The 25,415-nt window shown below is 38.5% G+C and overlaps 4 protein-coding genes across 5 annotated transcripts; 1 reads left to right on the top strand and 3 right to left on the bottom strand.

Moving 5' to 3' along the window:
* Window positions 1-722: 722 nt before the first annotated feature.
* LOC109217967 lies at window positions 723-1,415 on the top strand. Its single transcript, XM_019382269.1, has one exon. It carries the CDS (start codon window positions 723-725, stop codon window positions 1,413-1,415), a length of 693 nt encoding a protein of 230 aa, XP_019237814.1.
* A 5,931-nt stretch (window positions 1,416-7,346) lies between these two features.
* LOC109217973 (F-box/kelch-repeat protein SKIP25-like) lies at window positions 7,347-9,833 on the bottom strand. Its single transcript, XM_019382279.1, has 2 exons — window positions 8,333-9,833; window positions 7,347-7,853 (listed from the first exon to the last, which is right to left on the bottom strand). The coding sequence occupies exons 1-2, from the start codon at window positions 9,089-9,091 to the stop codon at window positions 7,440-7,442; spliced, it is 1,173 nt and encodes a 390-aa protein (XP_019237824.1). The 5' UTR covers window positions 9,092-9,833; the 3' UTR covers window positions 7,347-7,439.
* A 9,811-nt stretch (window positions 9,834-19,644) lies between these two features.
* On the bottom strand, window positions 19,645-24,176 carry LOC109217972 (pentatricopeptide repeat-containing protein At4g02750-like). Of its 2 annotated transcripts, XM_019382278.1 has the most exons (3): window positions 21,806-24,176; window positions 21,580-21,694; window positions 19,645-20,773 (listed from the first exon to the last, which is right to left on the bottom strand). In XM_019382278.1, exon 1 carries the CDS (start codon window positions 23,943-23,945, stop codon window positions 21,924-21,926), a length of 2,022 nt encoding a protein of 673 aa, XP_019237823.1. In that variant the 5' UTR covers window positions 23,946-24,176; the 3' UTR covers window positions 19,645-20,773; window positions 21,580-21,694; window positions 21,806-21,923. The 2 variants fall into 2 exon arrangements, with proteins under 2 accessions (XP_019237823.1, XP_019237822.1); XM_019382277.1 differs by having other exon boundaries at window positions 21,580-24,176.
* On the bottom strand, window positions 20,067-20,519 carry LOC109217966. Its single transcript, XM_019382268.1, has one exon. The coding sequence runs from the start codon at window positions 20,517-20,519 to the stop codon at window positions 20,067-20,069; it is 453 nt and encodes a 150-aa protein (XP_019237813.1).
* Window positions 24,177-25,415: the final 1,239 nt, after the last annotated feature.

Here is a 25,415-nt window from a genome sequence, read left to right as displayed (position 1 = left end):
AATTACATTTATATATTTGTTAGAATAATAGAAGACAAAGGTTGATATGGTTGTTTGGCCCTTTTATTGTAATTAGTCATAGTTAGTTTTAGCAGTGGCCCAATCTATTTTCGTATCAGTTGTAACTGGGCCACCGGATAACAGGCCCACTATTTATATTTGTTACTTTGTTCTTTATTTTGTACAGAGAGACTGGGGATTCATTTTTTCTCTAAATAATAAGAAAATATATCATGCTTCTCTTCTTCTCGAAGCTTCTCTCAGATGTAACACTCAATTTCATTTTCATCTCTCCTCTAGATCTACAATATCTAACATGGTATCAGAGCATAGATCCTGATAGCTCATTTCGTTTGCTTCCGATTGATGTTAATCACATCGTTTTTCGTCGAATTTTGGCCCTTTTTTTGTTGATTTCATGCTGAAATAGGTTTTTGTCCGAATTTGCTGGAAATTTTCGGAATATTTTGCTTACTTCTACTGGATCTTCAGTTTTGATGGAGATATTGAATGTTTTTCTGACTATTTCGAGCTAGGGTTTCGACTACTTCGAGCTAGGGTTTCTTCGTCATTTTGCTGAGCCGCCTGAAGCCTATTCTTCGATTTTACAAGGATGTTCTCTTTTCGGTTACAAAAGAGGGGGGTAAATCAGTTCTTCTTCACATTTTTTATTTTGTTGAATATTAGTTTGGATACTGTGTTTGTTACCCTGTACTTTCACAATGACAAATGATAATCCTGCTATCACGACTTCCTCCTCATCTACTGTGCCTCGCACTGTGTTTCATGAGGATGACTTTACACATCCCTGTCATCCCCTATATGTGCATCCATCAGACGTACTAGGAGCTTCTTTGGTTTCTAGTCCGTTTGATGGCACCTGCTATGGCAGCTGGAGGAGAAATATTTTGGTTGCTCTCTCTATTCGAAATAAACTTGATTTTATTAGCGATTCTTCTACAAAGCCGCCTGTTGGATCTCCTCTGGCTCGCCAATGGCAACGATGTAATGATCTTGTAGTTTCATGGTTGATCAACTCTTTGTCAAAAGAGATATCTCGTAGTGTAGAATACTCTGAATCTGCCAAGGAAATTTGGTGTGAATTGGAAGAGAGATATGGTAAAGCTGATGGGGCTAGAGTCTTTGAGCTAAAGAAAGAATTAGCTCATATTTCCCAAGGGTCTTTAGACATAGCCTCGTATTTTAACAAAATTAAACAACTCTGGGATGAGATTGCATCCTACAAGATCAGAGTTTGTACTTGTGGAGGAAAAGCTGCTGAGGATGAAGAGCAAAAGGTTTATCAGTTCCTTATGGGTCTGAATGATACCCGCAACCTAGAAGTTCAAATAGGAAAAATCTCTCAAGCTTCAAATTCTCGTCCTATGGAGGACTACCAAGTGATACAGTGGTAAACACAAAGGGTAGTAACAATACGGGGCATGCCATGGCGGTTATCACAGGAAGTGAAGAGGCGGGAATCCACCCACCTCAAGTGGAAGGCGACTTGTTGATAATGACCAAGTGATGCAAGAAAAAGAGATCCGGAACAATGTTTTTCAACCAATTGAGGAAGTTTGGATTGATATTGATGATAGTATGGAAGAGACTCAAGAGGAGGTGAACCTGTCTAGGGAACTCATTATTGACATACCGGAGCCGGTAGTGCAAAAGGAAAAGGCACCATTGCCTAAACCTCCACCTCCATATCCTCAAAGACTTGTCAAGTAAAATGGTGAGAATCAATTCAAGAAATTAATTCAAATGATGAAGAGTCTTTCAATCAATGTGCCATTGGTAGAAGCTTTGGAACAAATGCCCGGTTATGCAAAGTTTATGAAAGAACTTGCGACAAAGAAGCGGTCAATGAATTTTTAGACAATCAAAGTCATCATCAAGTGAGTGCAATTGTTCATTCAATGGCTCCTAAGTTTGAGGATCCCGGTGCTTTCACGATTCCTTGTACAATTGGAAGCGCCGAGTTTGATAATGCTCTTTGTGATCTTGGGGCAAGTATAAATTTGATGCCCTATTCGGTTTTCAAGACTTTGGGGATTGGGAAACCATCCTGTCATCCTGCTAATGCATAAATACGGTTATGAGGACCGCTCGAGCTAGATGCTCCGCCTCGGCCTCTACCACGACCCATTGGTGTTTGTGGACCTTGCCCAGGGGGGCGTACTGATGATGACGAACCAGCTACAGATCCCGCTGGCTGAGCTATGCATGGATCACCACTCGTTGGACAATCCCTCATAATGTGGCATGGATAACCACAAGTATAACAAACACCCAACCCCATACGACACTGCCCCGGCATGCTGCTTACCACACTGGCCACATCGTGGCAAGGGCGAGCTTATCTGACTTGACTCACCCCTATACTGAGAACTTGAGGCCCTAGAATTCTGACCACACCCTGAATATGTGGAACAGTGATGCCGTGCCGTATTTATTAATTTATGGAGACATTGAGAGTAAAAGAACGAAGGGTGATGCCGTGCCATTATTACTGTTTCATGGTGAGGTGGAGAGTAAAAGCACGAAGGGTGATGCCGTGCAATTTTTATTCATTGTCACGACCCAATTCTATTATAGGTCGTGATGACGCCCAGCACTGTTGCTAGACAAGCCAACAGTGAAAAATCTAGTGATTTCCGATTTTTAATAAGTTTGCTAAGTAAATAACTTTCCTTAATTTAAAAGATTTAATAAATAACAGGTTTCAAAATAATTAACTAAAACGAATGAGCTGAGTGCAGGTATAAGCATAGAAATAAAACAAAAACCACAAGTCTACTAGTGTGTGTACCAAGACTTGGTGTCACAAGTGTATGGGCTACTAGTATAATATACAAAAGATTACTTCTCTACTATCTGAAATGAAATAGACAGAACAATAAACAAAAAAAGACTCCGGCTGCTGCAGAACGGCTCAGAAGGGCAGCTCACCGTGTAGTCTCGTAACAAAGATCAAGTATGCGCACCGAACTGATATCCATATGCACCTGCCTCTGATCCTGCACATTTAAGTGCAGAAGTGTAGCGTGAGTACATAAACAACATGTACCGAGTAAGTATCCAGTCTAACCTCGAAGAAGTATTATGAGGGTCGACTTTGACACTTACTATAGGCTAACAATAAGATGCCAAAATAATAACTTTTTTTTGGTACGAAAGATAAATAAAGCACGGGTTACATAAATATAACAGAGAACTCAGAAACAGGAATAATATGCATTTTTTCCACTAAGAATATATCTCAAGTTTACGTTCCATCTTTAACAATTTATGTCTCAAGTAAATGAATAGTATCAATTATAACTGGATTCAAGATTTATCATGCGCAAATTATGCAGAGGTACGGCCTGATCCAACGTAATAATATTTAAATTCTGCACTGCCGAGGGTCGAACGACACGAACCATAGATGCATCTATCTGCTACCGAGGCGTTTGACCCCCTCCACAAATAGACAATATTTTAAAGAAACACAAATTTTTCAATAACAGTCAAGTAAGCAAAATTTAACCTTTTACAATTATTTTATCAATTTTCAATATAACTTAGGCAATTACGTTAACAAGTAGGGTGCAAACATTTCAAGTATAGCGTGATATGAGTCCTAGACTACCCGAACAATAGCATAATTAGTAGCTACGTACGAACTCTCGTCACCTCATACGTACGTAGCCCCCACAAATAGGAGCACATATTAATTATTCACCTATGGGGTTAATTCCCTTTTACAAGGTTAGAAAAGAGACTTACCTCGTCTCAAACCCTACTTTCCGGTCCAAGATTATGCTCAAGCACTCAAATTCGGTGTCGAACAATCCAAACTAATCAAATGGTATATAAATTAATCAATACAAGTTCAAAAGTTCATATTCCAACTATTGTAGTGATTACCCAACCCTAAATGTAAGATTCCTAAAATTCACCCCCGGGCCCACATGCCCGGATTTCGGAAGTTTTTGAAGAAAGTTGTTACCCATAACCTCATGAACTCCAATATATGATTTTCACTAAATTCCATAACCAATTTTGTGGCTAAATCTCATTTTTATCAAAAACCTAGGTTTTCCACCTAACCCATAAATTCCACAAATTTACATGTTAAAATCTACCCATAATCTAGGTATTAAAATCACATTAGGTAGAAATTACTTACTCTCAATAGCTAGGTTGAAACCCCACTTTTGTGAAGCTCCAAAATCGCCCAAGTGTGACAATGCTTTTGACCTATTAAAAGCTTTTATTTCCATGGTTGAAACCCAATTTCACACTAGAGTCCAGACTGTAAGGAGTGACAATGCTTTAGAATTAGGTTCCTCTTCTTCTGGAGGATTTTTCTTCTCTGAAAAAGGTATTATTCATCAAACCTCTTGCCCACACACTCCACAACAGAATGGTGTGGTAGAAAGAAAACATAGACACTTGCTAGAAACTGCCAGGGCTCTTTTGTTTCAATCTCATCTTCCTGTAAAGTTTTGAGGAGATTGCCTACTCACTGCCACATATTTGATAAACAGATTCCCTTCCCCCCTCCTCAACAACAAGAGTCCCTATGAATTACTTTTTGGCAAGGCTCCCACATATTCCCATCTTAGGTCTTTTGGTTGCCTGTGTTATTCTACTATGCCTAAGGTCCATAGAGATAAATTTCATCCTAGATCTATTCCATGTGTCTTTCTAGGATACCCTTTTGCCAAAAAGGGTTACAAACTCTACAATCTCACCACTAAGTCTTGTTTTGTCTCCAGAGATGTCATCTTTCATGAACACATTTTCCCTTTTCTTACATCTTCTCCTTCACCTGCATTGCCTTCTCCTCTTTCTCCTGATCATTTTTCTTATGATTCACCTTCCCCTATACCTACTCCTACTTCTGATCCTTCTGCCCCTTCTATACCTTCTGTTTCAACAACTTCTCCATCCATCTCTATCCCTATCTCTTCTCCTTCTATTTTATCTCTAACTCTTCCTTCTGATGTTTCACCTTCTACTCTACCCTCTCCTGTTCCTGTTTCTTCTGCTCCATCTTCTAATCCTCCTCCTCTTAGGAGGTCTAGCAGACCTCATTCTGTCCCTACCTATCTTCAGGATTTTGTTTGTTCCAATCTTCCTCATTCCATTTCTGCCCCTGGTTCTTCTAGCTCTGAGTCTTTATCATTCAATGTAACCACTTCACAGCTCCACATCCCTGAGCCTTACACTTACTCACAGGCTGCTGCTGTCCCTGAGTGGCAGGAGGCCATGAGGCAGGAGTTTGAGGCTTTGGAGGCAAATAGAACTTGGGATATTGTTGAGTTACCCCCTGGTAAAAAGCCTATAGACTGTAAATGGGTATATAAAGTAAAATATAAGGTTGATGGGACTCTAGAGAGGTATAAGGCCAGGTTAGTAGTTAGAGGTGATACTCAGGTTGAAGGGGTTGATTTTCATGAAACCTTTTCCCCTGTTGTCAAAATGTCTACTGTGAAAACATTGATTGTTATGGCTGTAAAACAGCACTGGCCCTTGTTCCAACTTGATGTCAATAATGCATTCTTGCATGGGGATCTTGATGAAGAGGTTTTCATGAAAATACCTCCTGGTTTGTCTGTTTCTCCTTCTTCCTCTACTTCTCCTACTTTGGCTTGTAAACTACTCAAATCCCTCTATGGTTTGAGACAGGCCTCCAGACAATGGTATGTAAAGTTGTCTCAAGCTCTTTGCTCTAGAGGATATTCTCATTCTTTGAATGACTACTCCCTCTTCACTAGGGGTTCTGGTTCTTCTTTGGTTATTTTAGCTGTGTATGTGGATGACATTATTTTGACTGGCACTGATCTATCTGAGATTTCATCTTTAAAAGGCTTTCTACATGAACAGTTCAGGATTAAAGACCTTGGTTCCCTTAACTATTTTCTGGGTATTGAGGTGCTTTATTGTGATTCTGGTGTTCTTCTTCACCAAAAGAAGTTCACTCATGATTTGTTAGAGTCTTTTAACTCTTCTGCCTCTTCAGTTGTGGTTTGTCCTCTTACTATCAATGAGAAGTTAAAGGCTTCTGTTGGTGATCTTTTGCCCAAGTCTGAGGAATATAGATGTTTAGTGGGCAAGTTGAATTTTTTAACCCACACTCGACCTGATATCAGCTTTGCTGTATAGCACCTTAGCCAGTTCCTGCAAACCCCTCGTATTCCTCATATGCAGGCTGTCTTACATCTCTTGCGCTATTTGAAAGGGACTTCTGATTTTGGCTTGTTCTTCAGTAATTCTCCTGACCTTGGTTTAAGAGCCTACTGTGACAGTGACTGGGCTTCTTGTGCTGATAGTAGAAGGTCTGTTACTGGTTTTTGTGTGTTTCTGGGTGACTTTTTGGTGAGTTGGAAGTCTAAGAAACAGCCTGTGGTCTCTCTTTCCTCTGCTGAAGCTGAATACCGGGCCATGAGTAAAGTTGCTGCTGAGGTTGCTTGGCTTTCCAGATTATTATTTGTTTTTGGTCTTCCTTCTTCTGCTCCTGTTCCTTTATACTGTGATAACCAGGTTGCATTGCACATTGCTCGCAACCCTGTTTTTCATGAGCGGACCAAACATATAGAGCTGGACTGTCATTTTATCAGAGGAAAGATTGGTGATGGCCTGATCAGCTTAGCTCATGTTTCCACTGCTGCTCAAGTTGCTGATATACTTACCAAGGTGCTCCCTAGGCCTGCTCATCATTTCCATCTTCGCAAGTTGGGGGTTTTCCCACCCTCCAACTTGAGGGGGGCTGTTAGAATAATAGAAGACAAAGGTTGATATGGTTGTTTGGGCCTTTTATTGTAATTAGTCATAGTTAGTTTTAGCAGTGGCCCAATCTATTTTCGTATCAGTTGTAACTGGGCCACCGGGTAACAGGCCCACTATTTATATTTGTTACTTTGTTCTTTATTTTGTACAGAGAGACCGGGGATTCATTTTTTCTCTAAATAATAAGAAAATATATCATGCTTCTCTCAGATGTAACACTCAATTTCATTTTTATCTCTCCTCTAGATCTACAATATCTAACAATATTAATAACCTACACATTTACATGTCAGTGTATTTTTACTATATTTAGATCATGTGACTAAGAGGTCATATGTTTGAGACGTGGAAACAGTCTCTTATAGAAATGTAAGATAAGGCAAGGTACATAAGATCAATATGGTTCGACGACCTTTAGGGAGCTTAGTGCATCGGGCTATTAGGTCATCCGATTACTAGCTAATTTGAAGCATGTAACTTGCCTTATTTTTCAGATTACTAGTTAATTTTGATTTTTATAGACAATTCACCTATAGTTATCTTTTTAGATGAACAAGAGTGAAATGTAAATGAAAATAGGAGGCTTTGACGCAATTTGTAAATTCAAGATCAGTAAAATTTGTTTCTTGTTTCTTTTGATAATTCAATATTACTATGTATCAGTCTGAAACAATATTGATCCTTGGCAATATATGCAAAGCAATTGCCTCCATCTCCTGCGGAGTATTCACAACTCGAATTACATTAGCTGGCGTTACTGCAACATCCACCACCGCAATCTGCCGTCCACCACTACAAATGACACAAACTCGTCCTCTTCCAACACTAATTTGCTCAGCACCTTTCAAATGATCACAAGACTCAATCAACTCTTCCCATTCATCAATTTCTGATATATATTTACTCAATGATCCTTTTGTCTCGTCCACTACGTACATCTCACTTTCATCATTTATTGTTGTTGCTGCTGGCCCATTCCATCCTGCTAGCATTCCCACTGGCATCTCTTCCCACTCATCTTTTGTTATGTCGTAAACCGCGCCTTGTTTTACTGCATGTCCCTTGATATTTACCTGTTAAAAATATAATTAAGTAAATAAAAGTATACTTTTTTCCATAACTACTTTTAGATGAACCGATCACACAACTCAAATAATGTTAAAGCCAGTGGCGCGAGCATATAGACTCAAGAATGGTCAGTTGAACATTCTTCGCCAAGAATTATACTGGTATACAAAAAATTAATATGTCTGTATATAGGTTAAATATTGTACTATTATTTATACACACATTAAATCTTGAACCCTCTAATTAGCGAAATTCTGGTTTCACAACCAGTCAAAGCAGGTAATGAGTGGCAATTATGACATTATCTAATACCCTTAATAAAATTTCTGGTTAAAGACATTATAGCAGTACTATAGCACAATATAAAATTTCATCGCTATTCATTATTAAACTAAAACCCCAAAAAAAAAAAAAAGAACTTACTTAACCGGCCATAAAAAAAGTCAAACTTTTGAATGAGATAGTGACAGAGTTATGAGATTACCATGCATAGTTTCCCTCTATAGCCAATAGCATCAACAGCTTCTCTACTAAATCTTCCATCTTTTAATCCTGCCATTTTTTCCCACTTCCATTCATTTGCCTTTTTCTTCACATCCCATTTCTCTAGAGACCTTGCTACATCTCCATCATATACAGATCCAATACCACTTGCTACATACACATTGCCATCTACAGAACTAGTACCACACCATCGCCGTGGCGTAGGCAATTGAGGTCCAAAAAACCATTCATTAGACAATGGATTAAATCCCAATGGACGTTCAAGTGCAGGTAGAAACTTGTGTGTAGTAGCAGCAATAAGAACCATACGTTCAGATACGGTTAAAGATTGAATCGAAAGACTTCTAGATATAAAAGAAGGATGACGGCGAAGTACACGAATAGGTGGATCTGAAGGAGGATTTGGTAGAGGTTTCCATTTAGATGAAATTGGATCTAAGCAGAAAAACTCCACAGAATTTTGATCATCATCGATTTTTGCATATTGCTTATTGCTACTACTAGATGAAGTAGGTGGAGAGCATACAACATAAAGACAATAAAAAGGAGGAAAAATTGAGGTGTAAATAAGGCGTCGCCAAGATTTGCAAACACCATAAAGAAGTGAAGGGTGAAGATTGGAAAGACAAAGATGAGCTAAGTGGTCTGGCAAACCAGGAATTAATACTGATGATTCAATAATATTGTTTTCTTGGTCATAATTTTCTTGAATTTTGATGTGCTTTAAGGCATCTTCCATGGCTATATATGAACTTCACTGATGAAACTCTATCTTGTGTTCAACTCGGATATACAAAGATTTGAAGTTATTTTATCAAATTGCTCCCCATTTCTAAGTTCGTAGCCGCCTTTGAGGGAAAAGAGCAAATTAAAAATGGCCTACAGACAACAGAACATATATAGAGTTTAAGTTATACACGCTGCTAATGTAAAAAATAATTATTTATAATATCAGGTTATCCAAGAGATATCTACGATCCATATAAGCTTTCTTAAAATACAGAATTAGTAATCTTGAAAATAAGATATATTACCTGTTACAGTAAATCAAGACAATCTGATGAAATAAATTTTTTTTTTTTGGTAATAATATAAAAATTATATGTACTACAGTGTATATTACTTATCAGGGGCGGATGCAGCATAAAACTAACGGATTCAACTGAACTCAGTACTTTCGATGTGGAGCATAAATTTGTGTGAAAAATTACTAAAATTTCAATAAATAATAGATATGAACGCATAATTTTAAATGTAGAACCCGTAGAACTAAAATCCTAGATTCGGCTGTGTTACTCATACTCATATATACTGTATAGGCATGGCTTTTGGTGCTGGAATGATGGTGTCATTTGGCATTATAATTCTTTTTCTTGCTGGCTGTTGAAGTCATAATTGAAGTGTTTAAATCTTAGCTAGTTGGACTTTGTCCATGCTATAAATGCAAAACTTTACGTATTTAATGCTCACAAATTGCGTAAGATATGAAAATGATGCTTACAAATTGGAAAAATATCTCAAGAAAGGCCAAAAATGGATATTGTTAGAAAACTTTGTTGGATCCGACATAAAATGAGGAAGAAAGTGCACAATATATATACCTCAAAGATGATAATACAGTCAAAAATCTACTTTATCGGGAAACGTTTATCTCTGAAGTATGAAATTATGGACCGTGTTGAACCACGTATTTAGCTGCTTAGTAGGTCAAAATAGCACGGTATAGCCAGTTTTCGGACTGGTCATTCAAAAATAGCCAGCGTTTACTAAGTCAATGAAAAATAGCCTCTATTTTGTTGCAACAGAGACCGGTCCAGCATAATATACTGGAGTACGGTGCACCTGTGTCTGAACTCCAGCATATTATGTTGCACCGGTATACTTTGCTGGCTCCAGTATAATATATTGGAGACTGGAGCACCGGTGCTCCAAACTCGAGTATATTATGGTGGACCGGTATACTTGCTGGAACTCCAGTATATTATGCTGGAGTTCTAGTGTACTTATGCTGGAACTCCATCATATTATGCTGGAGTTCCAGCATACTTATCCTGGAACTCCAGTATAATATGCTGGAGTTAAGTATACTTATGCTGGAACTCCAGCATAATATACTGGCATAATTTTCGGGGTTTTGAACAGTGTTTTCGCTCAGATTTATCTTTACATGAAAAGTGGCTAAATTTCGATTACTTTTGAAACTGGGCTATTCTTGAACGACCAGTTGTAAATATGGCTATTTTTAAATTTCACCCGCTTAGTAGGCTATGTGTCTCTATCCTCCTTCTTTTGAGTTGAGCGTTTATCAAAAATAATCTTTTTATTATGGATGTTCATGATTCGATTTGAATCGACTTTTTTTTAAAAAGAAATTAACTAAGTAAGTTGATTTTTCAAATATTTGAACCAAAAATCAAACCAATTAAGCCGATCTTTTATCAGTTCAGTTATGTTGATTTTTCAATTTTTTCGGTTATTTATCGATTTTTTTCTTAAATATGAGACATACACTACCAAAAACATATTCCGGGGACTACATGTTCGACGTAACACTATCAAACCAATTGCTCTTTGAGAAATCTATCATCTACCAAGATATATTGATAATAATTGAATCAAATAGTGATGAATGATGTAAAGGTTCAATTAGAAACAGATTATTTTAATATGATAGATTCTTGTATTAGCAAAAGAAAACTATCAATCAAACTAAAATGTAAAGGCAAATAACTATATTATTGTAATAGCAAAGAACTAGACTAAAAATGCAAACGATTAACACGTACCATACAATTTTAGAAACTTTATATAAAAATACACACATATATATAGGTGTAATAATAAATTTTAAATAGCTACTTCTATAGTCGATTGGTTTGGTTTGATTTTTTTTGGTTATTTTCTTATCAAAACCAAAACCAAACCAAATTTGATCGGTTCTTAAATTTCAAAACCAAAACCAAAACCAAACCAAATTTGATTGGTTTTTAAATTTCAAAACCAAAGCCAAACCAAACCAAAAGAGAATTATTTTTGTTTGGTCAGTTTGATTCGACTTTTCGGGTTTTTATAAATACCCCTACTTTCTACCTTTACCGTAAGGTCTGCGTACACACTACCCTCCCCAAACTCCACATGTGGGATTTCACTAGGTTTATTGTTATTTTTGTAGTAGGTTATGCCTCGCAAAAAACTATCTACTCGCACCTCATGTTTGTAAACAGTGGCGAAGCCTTGAATTTCCTTAAAGGAGTTCAAACTTGAAAGAAGTGAAAAGATTCTCCAACAAAGAGTGTTCAATATATGTTGCATACCACTAAAACCCAATATTTTACCTATATACGTAATGTAATTTTTCAACGAAAGGTGATCAGTTGACCACCCCTTAACACACCCTGTTTGTAAATTAAAGTAAAAATATATTACTTAATCATAAATTTAATGAACAAAACACACTTTACAGTCATGATACAATTTCATAAATTATATCATGAATTGTACTTTAATCCTTTTTCTTTTTTCCTTTCTCAGTAATATTAAATAAGTTGATATGTGTTAGAATAGTCATGTAAATAGGAGTAAATAAATAACCCTAATCCAATATATGTTAGGAGTAGGACATGTTATGTGTGTATATATATAGGGCTCATTGTAACATATGTATATACATCAATAATATATTTTCTCCCGTGCTTTCTCACATGGTATCAGAGCTTTAGTGAGAAACATATCGCTGTGCATCATTCCAGCGACTTCCGGGAAGAAAGAACTCAGTCACCGTGCAATTTTCCGGTGACCTAAGTGACTTATTGCGTCAAAGTCACTAATTAACAGTGTTGTGCAAAATCCAACACCACCACAAGGTTCCCAAGAGAGATCCGACCAAACCCCAGAAAAAATCACCGGAAAATAGCCCTCCACGCGCCGTCACGCGCCTGTCGGAACTCTGCCGCCGGCGGCGCGTCTGTCCCACGCGCCGGCGCGTGAGGCCTCTTCCGGCCATTTTTCGGCTTCGCTTCTTCAGGACAGTTGGATCGCCCTGCAATTCCGAGCCTGTCCATATTTTTATTTTTTAATTCCGACCACTTTGAGTTTTTCCGGCGACTACACTGATTTTTCCGGCAGCTACAGTACTTTTCCGGCAAACACAGTGTTTTCTTCATCTGTCTCAGAGAATTTTCAGTTGATTCTTTTTTGTTATTTAGTGATAATCCAACCATGTCTTTGNATTGATGATTCTTTTATTATGCAGGACCGCAGTACAGGGCAGACGATTGGAACAGGACTTGAATCAGAAGGGCTTTACTACCTTAACTCCCTAAAATCCTCCAAGGCATGTCTAGTTACAGATCCTCCGGACCTAATTCACAGACGTTTAGGACATCCAAGCTTATCCAAGCTTCAGAAGATGGTGCCTGGTTTGTCTAGTTTATCCACATTAGAGTGTGAGTCATGTCAGCTCGGGAAACATACCCGAGCCTCCTATCCTCGTAGTATTGAGAGTTACGCAGAGTCTATTTTTTCTTTAGTTCACTCTGATATATGGGGTCCTAGTAGAGTCGGTTCAACCTTGGGATTTCGTTATTTTGTTAGTTTTATTGATGATCATTCAAGATGTACTTGGATTTTCTTAATGAAAGATCGTTCTGAGTTGTTTTCTATATTCCAGAATTTTTGTGCTGAAATTAAAAATCAATTTGGTGTTTCCATTCGCACTTTTCGCAGTGATAATGCCTTAGAATATTTATCCTCTCAATTTCAGCAGTATATGACTTCTCAAGGAATTATTCATCAGACCTCTTGTCCTTATACCCCTCAGCAAAATGGGGTTGCAGAGAGAAAGAATAGGCACATCATTGAGACTGCTCGCACACTTCTCATTGAATCTCATGTTCCGCTGCGCTTTTGGGGCGATGCAGTTCTCACAGCTTGTTATTTAGTTAATCGGATGCCTTCCTCTCCCATCCAGAATCAGATACCGTATGCAGTACTGTTTCCCCAATCACCCGTATACTCTGTTCCCCCTCGTGTTTTTGGGAGCACTTGTTTCGTTCATAACCTAGACCCTGGGAAAGATAAGTTAGCTCCCCGTGCTCTCAAGTGTGTCTTCCTTGGTTATTCTCGTGTTCAGAAGGGATATCGTTGTTACTCACTTGATCTTCGTAGGTACTTTATGTCCTCTGACGTCACATTTTTGAGTCTAAACCTTTCTTTACCTCTTCTGACCTTTCTGACCCCCTTGATATATCTGAGGTCTTACCTATACCGGCCTTTAAGGAGTCTACTATAGCTCCTCCTTCACCTTCCGCCACAGAAGTCTTACCCGAGTCTCCTATAGCTCCTCCTTCACCTTCCGCTATAGAAGTCTTATCCATTCCAACCGTTGAGGAGTCTAGTGTGGCTCCTCCTAGACTCCCTGCCACAGGAACACCACTTTTGACATATCATCGTCGTCCGCGCCCAGCATCAGGTCCAGCTGATTCATGTCCTGCACCCGACCCTGCTAATACTGCGGACTTGTCTCCTCTTAATCAACCGATTGCACTTCGGAAAGGTATACGGGCCACCCTTAATCCTAATCCCCATTATGTCAGGTTTGAGTTATCATCGTTTGTCATCACCCTATTATGCTTTTCTATCTTCTTTGTCCTCTGTTTCCATCCCTAAGTCTACAGGTGAAGCATTGTCTCATCCAGGATGGCGACAGGCTATGATTGACGAAATGTCTGCTTTACATACGAGTGGTACTTGGGAGCTCGTCCCTCTTCCTTCAGGTAAATCTACTGTTGGTTGTCGTTGGGTGTATGCAGTCAAGGTTGGTCCGGATGGTAAGGTTGATCGTCTTAAGGCTCGTCTTGTTGCCAAAGGATATACTCAGATATTTGGGCTCGATTACAGTGATACCTTCTCTCCTGTGGCTAAGATAGCATCAGTCCGCCTTTTTCTATCCATGGCTGTTGTTCGCCATTGGCCCCTCTATCAGCTGGACATTAAGAATGCTTTTTTACACGGTGACCTTGAGGATGAAGTTTATATGGAGCAACCACCTGGGTTTGTATGTCGCTTGCGTCGGTCACTTTATGGTCTAAAGCAGTCTCCTCGAGCCTGGTTTGGTAAGTTCAGCACAGTTATTCGAGAATTTGGCATGATTCAGAGTGAAGCTGATCACTCTGTATTCTATCGGCATTCTGCCTCGAGTCTCTGTATTTATCTGGTGGTCTATGTCGACGACATTGTTATTACCGGCAATGACCAGGATGGTATTACTAAATTGAAGCAACATCTCTTGCAACACTTTCAGACTAAGGATCTGGGCAAACTAAAGTATTTTCTGGGTATTGAGGTCGCTCAGTCTAGCTCAGGTGTTGTGATCTCACAACGAAAGTATGCCTTAGATATTCTTGAAGAGACAGGAATGACAGGTTGTAGACCGGTTGACACTCCAATGGATCCGAATTCTAAACTTATGCCAGGACAGGGGGAGCCTCTTAGCGATCCTGCAAGATATAGACGGTTGGTTGGTAAATTAAATTACCTTACAGTGACAAGACCTGACATTTCCTTTTCTGTGAGTGTTGTGAGTCAGTTTATGGATTCTCCGTGTGATAGTCATTGGGATGCTGTTGTTCGCATTCTTCGGTATATAAAATCAGCTCCAAGCAAAGATTTATTGTTTGAGGGTCGAGGCCATGAGCAGATCGTTGGATACTCAGATGCTGATTGGGCAGGATCACCTTCTGATAGACGTTCTACGTCTGGATATTGTGTCTTGGTAGGAGGAAATTTGGTGTCCTGGAAGAGCAAGAAACAGAATGTGGTTGCTCGGTCTAGTGCAGAAGCAGAATATCGAGCGATGGCTATGGCGACATGTGAGCTAATTTGGATCAAACAGTTGCTCAAGAGTTGAAATTTGGTGAGATTAGTCAGATGGGACTTGTGTGTGATAATCAAGCTGCTCTTCATATTGCGTCAAATCCAGTGTTCCATGAGAGAACTAAACACATTGAGATTGACTGTCACTTTGTTAGAGAAAAGATACTCTCGGGAGATATTGCTACAAAGTTTGTGAAGTCGAATGATCAGCTTGCAGATATTTTCACCAAGTCTCTCACTGGTCCTCGTATTAACTACATATGTAACAAGCTCGGTACATATGATTTATATGCACCAGCTTGAGGGGGAGTGTTAGAATAGTCATGTAAATAGGAGTAAATAAATAACCCTAATCCAATATATATTAGGAGTAGGACATGTTATGTGTGTATATATATAGGGCTCATTGTAACATATGTCAATACATCAATAATATATTTTCTCCCGTGCTTTCTCACAGAAATCAAATGCTCCCAGGCATAGTTCCCTAGGACACTCTCTCTCCTACTTTCTAGGACTGTAGAGTAACCTTTCCGGCGTCTTTCTTGCCGGAAAATCCCCTTTCTTCCTTAAGATACAAAGATATTTCCAAACTAGTTATAATATGAAGGAAAACATTATATACTTTGCGGTGGGTTTCAAATCATACGAGATAGAGAGATGTACAACAAATTCTGAAGAATGGTTTGAATGGACAGAGCGTGGAAGGAACCTAATTAGAAGGACTACATTCAGCAGAAAATCGATGTTGTGGCTGTGTGATAACATGAAAGAAGCATCAAAGGTGAAAGGTAATTATGTGAAAAGGTGGAAAACCAGAGATAAAACATCAGAGACATACTGTGCAAGGAATTTCAATAGTTATGGTCGTTATATTTCCATCATTGGGGTAATAGGTAGGGGAAGATCGGTCATTATTGTACCAGAGGCAGCATTCAATGCAGGGTGGCTCGAAATTGCATTGAAGATAGAAAGGTTCATTAATGGAGGGGAGAGGAGAAATGTCTTTAAAGCTTATAAGGAGGTTGAAGGGCTTCAATATTCCAACATTGTCAGGAACCATAAATGGGTAGGTAGAGAATTGAATGATGCAAAAGTTAATGAAGATGGAGGCATCATTCATATATCTGGGAACTATAAACACAATGAGCTGCTGGGTAGGTGCTTGGTAGGGTTCTTCCCGGAAGATAGCCCAGAAATAGTGACTTTATCGGAGGTTCGAAAATGGGCTTCATACTCTTGGAAGCAAACAAAGGAAATCAACATTTATGAGATGGACAAGCACAGATTCCTCTTTGAATTCTCATCGAAAGCTACAGCCGACCAAGTTCTGAAAATAGAATGGTTCTGAAAGAAGTTTAAAGTGAAGCTTCAATGGTGGTCTCCAATGGTGGGAACAAGCCTGACCCTGACAAAAATAAAGCACACATGGATAAGGATAGTGGGGCTTCCTCTTCATCTGTGGTCTCAAACAGTGTTCAAAGAAATTGGAGATGTATGTGGTGGTTGGATTGAAACAGAGGAGGAAACGGAATTAAAAAACCATCTGAAATGGGCAAGATTAAAGGTCCATGGAGATGGTTCTTCAACTCCTAAAACCGTGAAGGTGGAATCTGAAGGTATGGTCTTTGAAATGCAGATCTGGTGTGAATTGCCGCCGAGGTCCATCACTGGTAAGAATGGAGAAGATAACAGTTTGAACCAGTGGGTAAAACATCAGCGGGTAATAGAGTGTAACAAAAGCACAGTGGGAGGGGCTCGAGGTAATACAGTAATGACAGGATATGAGGATACTTGGTCTAAACCTAGTACCTCACGTGACTTGTCACATGAGTTTTTAAAACCTTATAACAAGGCCAAACAGACTGATACAGTAAAGAGAATGGGCCCAGATTTTTTGGCCCAAAAAATTTCTGAAGAAAAGGCCTTTAATAAGGCCACAGTTAGGCCCAGATATGATCCCTTCCATGAAGAATTAAAAGCCATCCAGTTCGAGCCTTTGAAGGAGAATAACATACTAGTACTGGCGGAGAATTTAAGAGACAAAAGCAACAATGAAGCAACAGAAGAAGGAGAGCAAGCAAAGGGAATGGAAGACGAGAAGGAAGGAACAAAACAGATGGTGCTGCTCGAGGTTAATGAAACAGTAACAGAAGCAGAGAATGAAGGAACAACAGTAGAAACAAGCAAGAACAGCAACATGCAGATACAAGAAGCAGAAACATATAGAGGAGATGCATGGGCAATAGAAGTGGCAGTGCCTCTAAACCAACGATCTTTAGAACCTGAAGAAGACCTAGAGTTTGAAGCATCTATTTGGGTGCACCAGAACATTATAAAGCTTAGTAAAGAATTTGGGGTAGACTTTAATGGCTGTGAAAGAGAAGCTTTGGAATTGTTCATGAAAATTGACAGCAGAAGACAAGTAAATANTTGTATGTCGCTTGCGCCGGTCACTTTATGGTCTAAAGCAGTCTCCTCGAGCATGGTTTGGTAAGTTCAGCACAGTTATCCAGAATTTGGCATGATTCAGAGTGAAGCTGATCACTCTGTATTCTATCGGCATTCTGCCTCGAGTCTCTGTATTTATCTGGTGGTCTATGTTGACGACATTGTTATTACCGGCAATGACCAGGATGGTATTACTAAATTGAAGCAACATCTCTTGCAACACTTTCAGACTAAGGATCTGGGCAAACTAAAGTATTTTCTGGGTATTGAGGTCGCTCAGTCTAGCTCAGGTGTTGTGATCTCACAACGAAAGTATGCCTTAGATATTCTTGAAGAGACAGGAATGACAGGTTGTAGACCGGTTGACACTCCGATGGATCCGAATTCTAAACTTATGCCAGGACAGGGGAAACCTCTTAGCGATCCTGCAAGATATAGACGGTTGGTTGGTAAATTAAATTACCTTACAGTGACAAGACCTGACATTTCCTTTTCTGTGAGTGTTGTGAGTCAGTTTATGGATTCTCCATGTGATAGTCATTGGGATGCAGTTGTTCGCATTCTTCGGTATATAAAATCAGCTCCAGGCAAAGGTTTATTGTTTGAGGGTCGAGGCCATGAGCAGATCGTTGGATACTCAGATGCTGATTGGGCAGGATCACCTTCTGATAGACGTTCTACGTCTGGATATTGTGTCTTGGTAGGAGGAAATTTGGTGTCCGTGGAAGAGCAAGAAACAGAATGTGGTTTGCTCGGTCTAGTGCAGAAGCAGAATATCGAGCAATGGCTATGGCGACATGTGAGCTAATTTGGATCAAACAGTTGCTCAAGGAGTTGAAATTTGGTGAGATTAGTCAGATGGGACTTGTGTGTGATAATCAAGCTGCTCTTCATATTGCGTCAAATCCAGTGTTCCATGAGAGAACTAAACACATTGAGATTGACTGTCACTTTGTTAGAGAAAAGATACTCTCGGGAGATATTGCTACAAAGTTTGTGAAGTCGAATGATCAGCTTGCAGATATTTTCACCAAGTCCCTCACTGGTCCTCGTATTAACTACATATGTAACAAGCTTGGTACATATGATTTATATGCACCAGCTTGAGGGGGAGTGTTAGAATAGTCATGTAAATAGGAGTAAATAAATAACCCTAATCCAATATATGTTAGGAGTAGGACATGTTATGTGTGTATATATATAGGGCTCATTGTAACATATGTATATACATCAATAATATATTTTCTCCCGTGCTTTCTCACAATATGAAACAATTATCTAGAGATTAATGAGGTGAACCTTTTGAAATTTTTTAATTCATAATAGCGTCACATTTTTATTACTTATGCGGGAATGAAGAGCTCCATATCCAACATATTATGATGGAACTTTCTGTATGATGGAGTTTCAATATGCGGAAAGTTTATACGCAAGAGCTCCACAATCCCGCAGATTATGCTGCAACTTTCTGTGTTTCAACAAAACAGTGGCTATTTTTCAATGACTTTACAAATGCTGACCATTTTTCGATTACCGGTCCGAAAACCTGCTACCATGTGCTATTTTCACGTTAAAAGCTTTATATATAGCCTAACAATAATCTCTCTCCCTTTCTATTGATGCCATCCTAGCTGTATTTAACTTCTCATTAGGATACACGGGCTCACTTGTTGACACTTTTAATTGGTTAGTTCCTTTCCATTGTTTCCTTGTGTGTCTCCCATCTATAGTCAAATCGGAACTAGTCAAAAGATTGTGCAACTACTTTGCCTACTGCCTGGCTACATAATCTCTTAGTTTTGCACCTACTTTATACTTCCATTAACAAATTCTGGCAGCATCATATGACGATTAAAACATGATCAATATGTTTTATGCTTCATACTGGTAAACCTCAATCCTTAAGTCAAATTCTAATTATGCATACCAATTAACCACATAGACTGACCACGTACGGAATCTGAGATAGAACAAGAAGGTATACTATACCAAATTTATCATTGATATTCTGTAATCACTAAAAGGGAGAGTACTGTATAGGTTGAACTTGATGTTTCAAGAGAACCTAAGAAAAGTTGGGGGAGGAGAGAGGGGAAGAGACTAAATAGGAAATAAGAGAGAACTACCTATGAAACAAGAAGAGCAGTTTTTTGTTTGTTCAATTTTTGTAAATACCAAGACAAGTTAAAATATCTGTTTGTGCTATTTCTACTTACATTCACCATTATCACGCATCTTCACCATCCTTAACAGCTCCTGAATGATGACATGATCCTTGAATTATAAATTATCTCAGCAAATCCAAATCTCTCGGTCCTGTGATAGCTCATGCATAATGCAGCCATTTATCAATCCACCTCACCAGATCATTTCTTGATAAAGTATTCATTTCATGAAGAAGCAACTGATAAGGCTAAAGGCATCTCAATTTCCTTTGCAGAGTTGATGGATGATGCATCTCCTCCATCTTGTTGGATATGGCCACTTTCTTGTTTGCCATTGTTAATGCTATTGTTATTAGAAGCCGCAGCATTTGCCTTGGAATCAGTCCTGGCCACCCCAGGGTTTGCCATTGTGGCAGCCCTTGAGGTGCGCCTTGAAATCTGGCGGTTGTCAACGCTGCTGTCGCCAAAACAGCATCGTTTCATGCCGGTGTAAAAGTAAGTCAGGAGCCAAAATATGTAGGGAGAACCAATCAAGATCAATCCTGCAGCTGGAAACCATGGCTGGGAGTGATCTGGCACGAAAAGGTAGAGAACAAGGAGGACACCACCCATTAGTACACAAAGACAGAACAAGGAAGAGATCAGAGGAACCCTCAAATCCCCCTCCCTCTCCTCCATTGTCCCTCTACAAATATTTTCCTTTTTATATCCCTATAGAAGGATCTATTTCTTTTCTTTCCGTTGATTTCTTTTCTTCTATTCTTTGTTTTCCTTTTCCCTTCTCCCTCCCTTACTCTAGTATGTTCTTTGTTTTTCTTTCATTGTCGTCTTTTTTCTCTCTTCCAGATTCTTCCTCCTCCTTCCCCTCTAATGGAGATCATGCAATCAAGGTCTCTCTTTTTCCTATTTTCTTTTTCGGGTACCTGTTTTTCCTGAGATGCAAAAAAGAAACAACAGGAAGGACAATTTCAGACAGGAAAGAAGAAAAGCGTTTAAAGCGGAAGGTTGTTTACAAAATATGAAATGGTAATCATTAATTTTAACCTTATTAATACAAAAGACAGAAAAAATTGTCATGAAGTTGGACAAAACTTAGGTTTTTTGGTTCTTTAAAGCAATTTTATGAGTGAAAATCATTTTGTCCCTCCTATTGTCTTCAAAATCAAATTCTCTCTCCAATTTTACACTATAGACATTTTCTCCCCCTATCCCAAGCAGTATATTTTACCCGTACATTCTCAATCCCCACTATACGTAATCTTTTAAATTATAATACTTTAATTCTTTATTTCAAGTTAACTGCTCTATCTAAAATTTAGATTATAACCTATCTTAGTTTAGATTATGATTTTATAGGACAGAATTGACTGGTGATTTTATAAGTCCATGTCTATTTTTTATTAGCTATGTGCATATTCTTAATGTTGTATTTATTTATACTTAATTTACTAAGTTCATAAGTCAAAAGATATATGAGTATCCTACCCTACATCTCCTACCTTGCATGCGAAAACTTACTAGTATTCAGTTTAAAAGTTCCTCTAAAGCATAGCATAAACATTTCTGTTTTCTCATTGATGAATATATAGAGGCTATCATGTTCAAGGCATTCGAAAATTTTATCCTAATAGTCTGCAGGAGCTTAATTCGATTTTCACTTTTGTCAAGCACAACTATATTCAAGATTTTCATCTAGCTCTCATAAATAAAATGTAAAACTGCTTAATTTTGAACTTACCTTCCAAAACTCACGGCTTTCACCAGTAATTGCACCCAACTCTGACTAACACCGAGAGTACTTTCGTCAAGCATAAGGTTTCAGGTCTTCATAAAATCACATACTGGACTAGCATCTGTAACAGATATCAAGCAACATCTGTGAAGAAAGAGAAGCTTTAAGTTGATGCATGTGCACAAGATTCACATGCGTAGCTCTTCAATTTAGAGATGTTTGAAGAACCAACCTCTTAATGAGATTTGAAGGCTATTGGGTAATGTTCCAATCCTAGATGAATTCATCAAGAAGGAACCAGAAATTCTACTCAGGAACTTTTATAGATAGGAATACAGGGAAAAAACATGTTAAGAAACATTAATTTCTTCAGAAGAACTGAATTTTGAATAGCATCCCTGATACATTACTGTGCCACTATCCTCAATCAGTGCAGAAAGACTTTTTAGTTCTTTGTATATGTCCTTTGCTCTGGGATTACACCTTTCATTTGAAACAAACTGAGATATACAACCATTTATCTCAATCCAACTACATGCCAATTCTTTCTTCAAATCCAACTTTTTAAGTAGTGCTCTCACACGAGCTGCATCTTTCCACATTCCTCTTGCAGAATACATATTTGATAAAAGGACACACATTCCAATATTAGAAGGCTGAAGGCTTAGAAGTTTCTGCGCTACAAGATCACCTAAATCAAAATTTTCGTGGACTCTACAACAACTAAGTAATGTCTCCCAAGCATGTGCAGGGAGATCTACAGGAATTTGTTTGACAAGCTCGAAGGCTTCAGCTAGCATACCTGATCTCCCAAGGAGATCAACCATGCAATTATAGTGCTCAGCCTTTGGAATTATACTCCACCTTTTCTCCATTGATATAAAGTAGCTCCAACCCATGTCCACTAATCCAGAATGAGCACATGCAGTTAGGACACCAAGAAAAGTTACATGGTCTGGTTCATATCCAGCTTGAATCATACAAGGAAAAAGATCAAGGGCCTCTTTAGCCGAACCATGACATGCTTGTGATACAATCATGGCATTCCATGCTATTGTGTCGGATCTTTTCATATTTCTGAAAAGCGAGGAAGCAGCATTTATAAATCCACACCTAGAATACATGGATATGAATGCACTCGTTATCATTGTGTCATTTTGAAAGCCACTCTTGGTTACACAGGCATGCAAAGTTCTTCCCCAAGCATGCAAAGCAAGAACACCACACAATGAGACCACATTGGAAAATGTGCTCTGATCCGGCTTGTAATTATTTCGCAACATCTGGACATATAAAAGCAAAGCTTCCTCATTTTGATATCCCGAAACCATAGTGTTCCACGAGGTTTCATCTTTTCTAGGCATCTGCTCAAACAACTCTCGAGCATTAGTTATATCATCTTGCTGAACATAACCCCATAACATCAAATTCCATGATACTGTATTCTGCCAAGGCATCTTATGAAACAGGTGAAGAGCATCTTGCAGTTTTCCGTTCTGCAGATAACCACTTAGCATTGAATTCCAAGCAATAATATCCCTGTGAGGCATTGCAGCAAAAAGTTTTTCTGCCTCCTCTATGTTATTATTTTCACAGTACCCTTGAATCATGGCAGTCCAAGCGACTACATCCTTCTCAGGCATATCATCAAATAAACTTCTAGCTTTCTCCACCTCCCTCGCTCTTGAGAAGCACGTGATCATACTAGTCCAAGAAGCCACATCATGCGTATCCATTCTCATAAATAACTTATCTGCATCCTCAGTCCTCCGCATTTCAGCATAACCTGCTAACATAGCATTACAAAATGGCACACTTTTCACTGGTGCTTCACTAAACAACCTCTCAGCTTCACTCACATCCCCATATCTGAAATAGCCTTCAATCATAATCGCCCATGACACATCATTCTTAATCTGCATCAGATCAAACAATTCTCTACCTTCCTCTAATCTCCCATTGCTCACATACCCCGAGATCATTGAATTCCAGCAAACCACATTCTTATCATCCATTCCATCAAACATACGCCGTGCCACCTCTAAATTCCCATTTTTGGCATACCCGCTTAACATGGCTGTCCAAGAAACAACATTTCTGCTAGGCATTGCATCAAACACTTTTTGAGCAGGATTAATCATCCCATTTCTGATATACCCAGATATCATACAGTTCCACGTTACTACATTCTTTTGGGGCATTTCATCAAACAGCTTGCATGCCGCCTCAACATCACCTTTCTTAAAATAGCTAGTAATTCTTGAGTTCCAATTGTACAACGAGTTTGCATTGGAACTCACATAACGAATCCAAGAATAAGACTTTACGCTCCTAAAGCAAATGTGTGAAGCCCATTTGAGCCGTCTATGCATAATAATAAAAATTTTGATATTTTTGGTTTTAATATTCAATTATCATCCATGATGAATATTCTAATCAAATTATGGTACTAGCAATGAGATCAGTAATTTCGCTCCAAGTGTAGAAATCAAATTTGCTACTAGTAGATTTTGAAATTTGTGATGAATTTCTTTCCCTGAAAATTTGTGATATCACTTGAATAAGACTACGAGCACAAGGAAGTGTTCCCGCGGAAATTATTCGCACAGGGTGACCACTTTTGAGGCCTAGTATTTGGAAGTTGATCACTTTTTAAAAATTAGATTCATGGTCTGAAGAGTTAGTTTTAGATTTTAAATTTCAGACCAGGTGACTTCAGGGTAGTGGCTATTTGTGTAAAAAGGCCAATTATAGCACTGGGCTAGTAGAAGGCTTCTGTTAGGTAGATGGGCCATATAAGCCCAAAAATAAGGGAGAAATTCAAAAATAGCCAGATTTACAAGTGGTCATTCAAAAATAGTCACAGTTTCAAAATTAATCAAAAGTTAGCCACTTTTCATGTAAAGATAAATCTGAACGAAAATACTGTTCAAAATCCGAAAAAATACTCCAGTATAATATACTGGAATTCCAGCATAAGTAGACTGGAAATCTAGTATAATATACTGGAATTCTAGTATAATATTCCGGTCCAGTATATTATACTGGAACTTTCTGCGTGTTAGAGTTCCAGCATAATATGCTGAAAGTTCATACACATGTGCATCGATCTCCAGTATATTATGCTGGAACTTTCCGTGTTGCAGCAAAATAGTGGTTATTTTTTAATGACTTTGCAAACGCTAGCTATTTTTGAATGACCAGTCCGAAAATTGGCTAGCCCGTGCTATTTTTACCAAAAATAAACATTTCACATTTTTAACAGGAAAAAATAAAAAATAGCCAGATATGCAACTGGTAATTGAAAATAGCCACAGTTTCAAAAGTAATCGAAATTTAGCCACTTTTTCATGTAAAGATAAAATCTGAACAAAAACTCCCTTAAAAATCAGGAAATATTCCAGCATAATATGTTGGAGTTCGAATTCTTTGCATATGAGCTTCCAGCATAATATGCCGGAATTTCATAATGCGCTGGAGTTCCAACATAATATGCTGTAAGTTTATGCACAGGAGCTCCATTATCACGCATATTATGCTGGAACTTTCCGTGTTTCATCAAAACAATGACTATTTTCCAATGACTTTGCAAACGCTGATTATTTTTCAATTACTAGTCCGAAAACTGGCTAGCCCGTGCTATTTTCATATTTTTAACCATTGATAATTCCATCTCGTAACGCTTTTGATAACGGAAAGAAATAAGAAAATATGAATCAAAAGATGTTACCTTCCGCTCTTTGGGTACTAGAAAAATTCTGAGAACACTAGTAGAAAATATAATTAGGGGTGCTAAAGTGTTGAAACTAATGAAAATGTGGAATCGACTTGAATACTTAATA

The sequence above is a fragment of the Nicotiana attenuata genome, unplaced genomic scaffold, assembly GCF_001879085.1.
Source record: "Nicotiana attenuata strain UT unplaced genomic scaffold, NIATTr2, whole genome shotgun sequence".
Taxonomy (NCBI): Eukaryota; Viridiplantae; Streptophyta; class Magnoliopsida; order Solanales; family Solanaceae; genus Nicotiana; species Nicotiana attenuata.
The sequence above is the reverse complement of the archived record's forward strand: the minus strand, read 5'-3'. Positions and strand labels throughout refer to the sequence as shown.

Bases quoted from the DNA above. Each gene is read 5' to 3' on its own strand.
- LOC109217973 (XM_019382279.1), bottom strand. From the start codon at position 9,091: ATGGAAGATGCCTTAAAGCACATCAAAATTCAAGAAAATTATGACCAA. The intron at 7,854-8,332 runs GTAATCTCATAA...TATTTTTAACAG, and splicing joins ATAGAGGGAAACTATGCATG to GTAAATATCAAGGGACATGC.
- LOC109217972 (XM_019382277.1), bottom strand. From the start codon at position 23,945: ATGCATAGACGGCTCAAATGGGCTTCACACATTTGCTTTAGGAGCGTA.
- LOC109217966 (XM_019382268.1), bottom strand. From the start codon at position 20,519: ATGGAGGAGAGGGAGGGGGATTTGAGGGTTCCTCTGATCTCTTCCTTG.
- LOC109217967 (XM_019382269.1), top strand. From the start codon at position 723: ATGACAAATGATAATCCTGCTATCACGACTTCCTCCTCATCTACTGTG.